At 41.5% G+C, this 8,811-nt stretch overlaps 1 protein-coding gene across 2 annotated transcripts; it reads right to left on the reverse strand.

The window, feature by feature from the left end:
- Nucleotides 1-3,689: 3,689 nt before the first annotated feature.
- On the reverse strand, nt 3,690-7,505 carry LOC130886000 (cathepsin 7-like). Of its 2 annotated transcripts, none has more exons than XM_057787879.1 (7): nt 7,380-7,505; nt 6,970-7,092; nt 6,743-6,886; nt 5,978-6,202; nt 5,350-5,512; nt 4,730-4,847; nt 3,690-3,789 (listed from the first exon to the last, which is right to left on the reverse strand). In XM_057787879.1, exons 1-7 carry the CDS (start codon nt 7,503-7,505, stop codon nt 3,690-3,692), a joined length of 999 nt encoding a protein of 332 aa, XP_057643862.1. The 2 variants fall into 2 exon arrangements, with proteins under 2 accessions (XP_057643862.1, XP_057643863.1); XM_057787880.1 differs by having other exon boundaries at nt 5,350-5,508; nt 5,974-6,202.
- Between the last annotated feature and the right edge of the window lie 1,306 nt (nt 7,506-8,811).

The following is an 8,811-nucleotide window of genomic DNA, read 5'->3' on the forward strand; positions in this document are numbered from 1 at the left end:
ACATGAAGCTTGTCCTATGTGACGTTTGATCCGAACCATAAGGTAACCCCAAGAGTTGTGGCTCAACAACAATCATACCGCCACATAATAGTCGTTATATAGGTTTGTCATGAAAACTTCCCTCTTGAATGAAAATTTTCTGAACTGTTCTTCTTTGAAAATATAAGGAGGATCAATATGATTCCCTTGGTTCCACCTTTGTGATTACATACTTTATTCTCTACTTCAGTGATGAAAGGATCACAGAAAACCAGTGTAGGTGGGATACAAGCTATAACCACTGTGAGGACTCAGGTCATGACTTAATGTGTTTCTTAAACCACACTCACTATAAGACTTGTTGAGGGCCATGCCATTTTCCAAAATGTCTACACATGTCAGTGAAGAATGTTGCATTTTCCCCAGGGGCAGTTGGTTCAGGAAGAGAAGGAAATGATACCTGAAGTACAAGGATCAGCTAAATGACTCTCTGTAGAAAGACCCAGACTTGTACTTTATGGGAACCAATGCCAAGTTGACCCATAGGGGGCCTGTTTTTCCCTTTTGTTTTTCTACCCACTTCCACCTCCACACAGTAGAGCTGCAGATGTTAAACGTATAGTTTTCATTTCTGCCGAATTCTCCAGAAGGATCCTCTCGTTCCCTGTCCCTTATCATTCTGTCTTAGAAGAGGTGTGGCCTTACCGGAAAGACTTCTGATGCCTCAATGCTTTCCACAGACTCAGTTTAAGACTTGGCTGAGGTCCCAGGATCTTGACCGGCTGTGATTCACTTGGGCCTTAAATACAAAGTTTCTGGCCGGTAAGTCAGTCTTGCCCTTCTGATTGGCTATGCTGGTGACTGGATTGGGCCTCCAGGTTCTGGGACAAGTACTGGGATCTGATCCCAGATGTCCTGGAGGGGTGGGTGTGGGCTGCCTCAGGAGACTGTGTGGACCTTATCAGAAGAAGGCAGAGAACCAGTCTTTGTTCCTTGAAGGATCACATGATACATGATGCTTTTTTGTAAACGGATGACTCAAAAATAAAATAAAATAAAATAAAATACAAGTTTCCTGGTAAAGTTGTCAACCATACAATGTCTTAGTGTTACTATTGCTGTGGTGAAAGACGATGAACAAAGAAGCTTGAGGAGGAAGGGTTTATTCAGCGTGTGCTTCCTCCTCATAGTTCATCAGGGGAAGTCAGAACAGGAACTCAAGCAGAGCAGGGACCTGGAAGCAGGAGCTGATGCAGAAACCATGGAGAGATGCTGCTTATTGGCTTGCTCATCATGGCTGGCTCAGCCTGCTTTTTTATGGACCTCGGGATTAACACCCCAGAGAAGGCCCCATGCATATTGGATTTGACACTCCCCAAATAAATCACCAATTAAGAAAATGCCTTCCAGGCTTACCTACAGCCCAGTCTTGTGGAGGCATTTCCTCAATTGAGGCTTGCTCCTCTCTGATGACTCTAGCCTGTGCCTCGTTGACATAAAACTATCCAGAACAAACAGTTACTTTAGATTGGAGTGAGAGGTTTTGCTATCCATGGAATGGAATGAGTATGTTCTTCTAGCTTAGTATTTCATTAGTCCACAGCTACAGAGGGATGCTGTGAGAATACAGACCCTGGGGATGCTGTTTCCCTGTGTCAAGGTGGAACACAGCTGGCTCTCACAAGAAACGTGAGGGTGGGTAACCCACAAACAGGAAAGGGATTCAAGACAAAGGCACTCCTGATATCATGATACTGTCTGATGATTTTTGCATTTGGAGATTGCATCGGGCAGTCATATGCAAGTTTGAGTTGAATGACACATGTATTACTTTAGATATTGCTTCATATAAGTAGCCCCACATACATGCCCCTTTGTTGTACAACTATTTGCCAGTTAATGTGTGGTTACCCTCTGTATACTATGAATATGTTTTATTACCATTGGTTAATATAGAAGCTGCTTTGGCCTATGACAGGGCAGAAAATGGCAAGGCAGGAAATCAAAGCAGAGATAGAGAAGGAAAGAAGGCAGTCAGGCAAACACCATGTAGCCACCCAAGATGCAAGAGGTAACAAATCACGAGCCTTGTGGTAAAATACAAAATAATAGAAACGGGTTAATTTAAGATGTAAGAGTTAGTTAATAATAAGCCTGAGATAATAGGTCAAACAGTGCTGTAATTAATATAGTTTCTGTGAGATTATTTGGCTAGGGGTGACTGGGAAAACAAAGCAGAGTCTCTGTTTATACCAAATAGCTCTATTAATGGGTTTTTTTTTCTTTGGGAACACTCTGGGCTCGTTAAACAATAATTCACTATCCCCTCTCTCCCAAATTCAGCATCCACCATTTCATTTTTTCCATGTAAAAATTTGTCTATGTCTATGGGCTGAGTAGTTTTCTTAACATAGGCATATTGAAAGAAATTTCCATTGTAGTTATATTAAAATGTGGGGATATTAAGAAAACTTGGCCTCCCGTAGCTGTTGTCAAATCTCCTCCTTTACTCATTCTGTAATTTGTTATTACTTGGAGGCATCATATTGGGTTTGCTCACTGATTGCTGCGTTTGTTTGCTTCCTCTTTCAATATGCCTATGTTAAGATTAGGGGTGGTAGCCCATATCTACTTCCACATTCATTGCTGAAATTCTCTCTGGCTTGAACTTGTGTTCAGGGAGATAATATAAATGTTGTTTCAGCAATAGAGCATCACCACCAGTTTGTGGAGAACAACCGACAGCTTAGGAAATAATGTCTATGGTTGTAAGGATTGTAGCATGCCTATCAAAGGCTTCAAAGCTAACCACCTCCCCCTCTCCAAACGCTTCTCAGACCTGTGTCACTGCTCCTTTCCAAATGGAGATAGAGGAGGAGTGGAAGGGGAAAGGGGTAGATGGAAAGTGTGGGGGTACCGGGAGGAGTGGAGGGAGGTGAAACTGCTAAACTACTATGGTTGGTATGAAAAATAAATGAAAATGTGATTAAGAACAAAAATCTAATTAATTAAAAAAGAAACTATACTCAGGATATATTGTATTGATGTGGGAAGTCCTTCTGTATATGTGTTGCTGTAACTGCAGACATGGTCACTTTGATGTCTCTGACACAGTCACAGGGAAGCTGGTAAGATTGAGATCCTGAACAAGGGAAAGTTATACCCAGCAATATGGTAGAGCAGTACAAGGTGCCATCATCCTGCACAGAAGCCAAGAGTTTTCATAAGATCTTTCATACCACTGTTGGTGATGTGCAAATAGAACCCTGCAAACAAACCAGAAACAATGATGAAAAGCCATCCATCACAGAGGAACCACCCACTCTTCCTCCTAGAACACCAGCACCACAATCAGTTCTGTCTTCAAGACAAATACTGTGTTTGACCATAAAAATGTCACCTCACAAAAATTCAAAGAGTAGACACTACATTTGAATTTAATGTTTATTTTTAAAGGCATCATTTAGTACATTGGAACAGTTAGCAATCAAGTCACCACAGGAATTCAAGACTCAAATCGGTACAGAACATCAGTTACAGCAGCAATCATGCCTTACTAGAGCAAACATACCAGATTTTACCTCCTACCCTGGCTTTTCAATCTCTATAGTGTCTTCTGCACACAGCAGAGGTTGCCTAATTTAAAGAGGATGGGGTTCTTCTGTATGTGTTGCCTTACTATCTTCCCCTCCTTCTTATCACCAAGCAGTTCACAATGTAGGGTACATGGCATAGGAAGCGATGCCACAGTAGTTTTTCTCGTCTCTGGGAATCTTCATGTAGCCTTTCTCGCCCCAATGGTCACCATGGCTGAAAGAAATCAGGTTTTTCACTTAGTAGAAAAGACATGACAGAGTGGATTATTGCAACAGCTCCGCATTTGAGCACTGAGCCAGAGGTCAATGCAATAGAAAGCATTAGAAAAGGCAGAGAATCAATTCCAGAGTACCAAGAGTTATCTCACAGAGGACAGCAAAAGTCACAGCAGGGAAAATTAGGGCATCTTCCATCCACAGGTTGCTCAGAAAAAAACAATGAGAAATAGAAAATCGATGATACAAAGATTATATTGATTGCCAAGGAAAGCAGCGACAGACTCTAAAGTCTGTGTTCCTATATTATATGTTATTTGCTCCAGAGGACAGCGATCAGAAAGTAAATTCAGATTACACAAGCGTAAGGTTTGGGGTATGAGTCCAAGTTCTCCTTAAAGCCAGAATGAGGATTTAAGATATGTTTCAGTGCCTACGAGCACTTGGAGCTCTTGCACAGGACCAAAGTTCCCTCCCAGCACAGCCAAATCAGTGAGCTCACACTCCCCTGTAACTGAAGCTGTAGAGACTGTGGTGACTTCATTTGGTCTGCATGAGCATCTGCTCACATGCAGCATTCACTCATACAGACACACACTTACAACAAATGAAAGTAACTTTTAAAAAAGCTAGGATGTTTCTGGAGTTAATCTGTAACTACAGAAGTCAGCCATTACTAGAACAAACTGAATAAGCACACTACCAAAAATAGAAAATTCTAGGACCAGTAAGTAACTCTTTCTTCCTCAATATATAAGAACTAAGGAAAACAACTGATATCAGCATCAGGTCTACACACACACACATACACACACACAAACACACACATTCCTTTTCAACTTAATTGTAACTGCTTTCTATGACTTCTACATAAACTCTCACTATAAACATAAACCTCATTTGAAAACTAAACTACAAATAATTTCATCAATTTATACCTGTTCTTGACCAGCCAATATTTCCTGCCCTCTGACTCTTTGCCTTCAAAGCCATAGCCGACCAACAGCATACCATGGTTAGGAGAATCACGTCTGCATTTAGGCTCATGGTATATACCTGAAAAATAAATTGAGGAAGTGAAGGGCTCCAGGAACCTGATAGTGACCATGGTCAACAATAGTAAGTGAGGCATGTTATAATTGCACTAAAATAACAGAAAGTCTTTCTCTATACCCACATAAGATGACTTTTTCATATTTTGTGTTTTCACTAATAGAACCCGATTCAGGAAACCCTAACTGAACATAAATTACTTAATGCAAGACATTCTTTATAATTCAGTTCTAAAAAGACAATCATTCCACAACTTAAAAAAAATGCCTGGTAGAGAAAAATGAAGTAAATAAAGTTAAACAATAATGATGAGTAATGAAGGGCTCACATGGATAGAGATGTCATGTCACATAGTGACAACACACATGATTATTGCATGGACAAGTGAAAAATTTACAAACACTAATACTCACATCAAATTTTATACATTATTAGGACATCAACCCAGAGTGTCCCAAAGGGTCCCAAGCATTCTTCATTAATGTCTAGAAAACCACATACTTACCTCCCGTATATTTTTTAAAAGATTCATGTTCAGCATCAATTCCGACAGCAATGGGCCCATGAGTTACTAAAGCGTTCAGTAGGGCTTCTTCACTCCTTGGGACAACGTAAAAGCGGGGAACCTTGACAACAGAACGTTCAGCACGGTACCTGCAGCGTCCTTCCTTAAAAAGTAAAGAGTTAAAAGATTTGGTTACTTCCATTTCCCTTCTGGAGAGCAAAAGTCAGAACCACAACACTTGGCACTTTGCAGGGGACCAACCCCACATCCGGACTGTTATAAATCATTCCAGGAAGGGAAATGTTACTAGGATATTTGAAACTGAAAATTAGATCTTATGGCTTCAGTGACACCTCATTGGGCTACCTATCTATAAGAAACTTTCATGGTACAGAAATCTGTATTATATGTGGAATGGTTTGCACATTCTCCATGTGCAAAGAATCAAGAACACCTACATTGAACAATGGAATCAGACAAGCATGCAATGGTGGATACTATTTGGCAGCACTGGTGGTGTAAAAGAGAGGTTCTCCATTCAATGTGACCTCTGGAAACAATGGATTATTTCTGCCATTTTCTGCTTGCCCCAGTGGAATCGAAATGACCACCCTGTAAACTCACTTACCTTTGCTTCATATGGATAGGTTGCTTCAGCCTCCAAACCTCCATTGTTCTTTACGTACTGGAAGGCACTATAAACTTTGCCTCCTTGGCAGCCATTAGTGCCATAACGTCTAGAACAGTCTATTAGGTTCTGGACACTCAGTGGGATCATTTTGCCTATTTTCTTGAACAGTTGTCCTTCTATGGAAGCAGCCACAGAAAAAGCCCAACAAGCACCACAACCTAGCTGAGGTGGGAAGAAAATATTGTCATTCACAAATACTAACTGCATCAATAACTTAAGATATTGAATGCTTTATCAAAAAATGGACTATTGGCATTTGATTGATGCCTAAGTAAGAAGGATCGATCTCCATTGAAAGGGGTCTTATGCCCCAGTGAGTAGCCACGCAAAAACACACGGATACACACAACACCATGATCTATTGGCTGTCTGATGCAATAAATGTCATTAATGGAAGAAATTAAGTCTGGTGGGAGATGTAGTTGGACTATTGATGGAGGATTAAGGGTAAGTAGTGCACAGAATTTATATGTTAATGGGTCCTATAATTGCTAAGGCATGAGGTAGGGATTGCTCATTCATTGGGATAACCAGGAAACATTGGTTACTAGCGACAGAATGGTAATTACAGTACCAGTGGCATTCAAGTTACAAGAATGTGTTTGGTGAATAGCATGTTGTACTACATTCAAACAAGATAGGCATGTCAATAACCTACTCCATCCCAGTAGTTGAGGAAGAAGTCAAGTGATGTTGTCATACCTGTCTCCGCACAGGGGCAACATAGCCTTCTGTCCTCCAATCCAAAAATTTTGGGACTGTGATCTCTCGTTTCTGGATGGGTTTCCCATTCTTTAGAGTCAGAACTGAACTCCCCTTCATCATTTCCCTCATCTCTTCACCAGTCTTCAGGGAACAGCACATAAAGACTCAATTTAAACAACAGAAGAGGAAAAGAACGAGTGCGGGACACTTTGAGTCACACTCACCATGTCACCAAATTCATTCATCTCTACGGTGACGTTGTTCATCCCCAGGCCATTCTCCTCACTGAGCAGTTTGATCATCTTGACATTTTCTTCCCATATTGCTCTCCGATGTCTTTCTTCCTCCTGGAAATAAACAGAATGAATGGCATTCATTTCTAATTACACCCCTGTACTACCTGACCAAGGGGACTGGCTGCTGCATATGCCTAGAGGTCATGGAAGGATCTCAGGACACTGAAGCAAGCCACTCTCGACACCCAATGAGAGAGACAGTGGCCACCTTGAGCTCACCTTCTGTTACATTGATACCTCAAGTAGGGATGGCATCTATGGTTTCCGTTATATCCGGGACCCCCAACAGCAATGAATGTGCTCTACAAGGACACTGTTTCGGTGTCCATGTGACCTACTTGGCTGTATGTTTTCTCAAAGCTCCTCTTCCACTCCTCCCACTCAGCATCCAAACTGTAATCTGGTGTTGGAGCAGCTGAGGCCAGTCCCAAGCACAGGATGGCCAAGAAGACAGCAGCAATCATGTCTCAAACACCTGTAGAGAGAAGAAAAATGAAGAGGAGAACACGCCAACACTCTTGAGAATTTAAGCCACTTGTGCCAGATAAAATTATTCCAACTACTCTCCCAAATACTGACTCAAAGATTTTGTAAATTGTTAAATATGAGTTTCCCTAGGTATGTCATGGATAGCATTTAGTTTTTACATAAAATTGCCTGTGGGAAAAACTTCTAGAAATTCAAGGAAACTGCCATGTACTGCAAATTGACATAATCAGAAAGATGACTATGGGTATCAAAATTCAAATCCTCCATAACTAGGGTCTTGCAACAGTTAACTGAGTATTTGCAATAATACAAAACTTCTCTGGTGTGGCATCTGATCCAAAGAATCTGGGGTTCACATTACATTGTATCCTGTATTAATAAGGAGCAGTAGATGGGCTTGTTAGAAACATTCCCTCTTAAAAGAAAGCATTGTAGACTGCCCCTCCTTCATATGGGTAGATCAAAGTTACTAGTCATCTAGGCATCACTGGAACTTTGCCACACACTCTGACTCTGCAGAAAAGGCTCATATAGAAAAGCCCCTGGAAACCATAGCCACCACTTATGACAGGCTACTAGACAAAGACTTCTTAAAATTTCAGGGTCAGGCCCAGCTGGGTCTCAAAAGTCATGCTTCCTATAGATCCTATAGATCTTGACTAGAGGAATGCAACCTTATACTTCTGTACTTGACAATCATAAAAAGAAACCTCTTTCTAGTGGTGATGTTCAAAAAATAATCTCTGTAGGCTGAGAATGAGATTAAAATGATCCTGGTGTGGATGGTTCCTGTTGTCACTCTCTCTGGCCAGGACCAGACTTGCACTGAATTGGAACCTATACAAACTTGGACCCAGGAGGGGTCTGGTTTTCTCTCTGGATTCCCTGACCTTTTCTACCTCCACACAGCAGGGCTGCTGAAGTTGAGAAGATATTCTCATTCCTAGGAATCTGCCTGGTTCTCCATGGAGTCTTTCAAGGCTTCTACTCCAAAATGAATTCCTTTTCAGACTTGGTGGAAGCAGGTCCTCACCTGTGTCAACCACTGTTTCCTCGGTGCACTGCAGAAGCTCTTCAGATGTTGCTGAAGTGTCGGGATCTGGCCCATCAACACCTCACTTGGGCTTTAAATCCCAAGTCTCTGTCTAGTCGGCCCCTTTCATCAACATTTCCCTTCTTCTGATTGGCTACAGTGGTAACTGGATTGGGCCTCCAGGCTCCTAATGAGACTCAATCTCACCTGTCCTGAAGGTGTGGATGTGGACTGCTTCCTGTGGATGA

This window comes from Chionomys nivalis, chromosome 13 (genome assembly GCF_950005125.1).
Source record: "Chionomys nivalis chromosome 13, mChiNiv1.1, whole genome shotgun sequence".
In the NCBI taxonomy this organism is placed as follows: Eukaryota; Metazoa; Chordata; class Mammalia; order Rodentia; family Cricetidae; genus Chionomys; species Chionomys nivalis.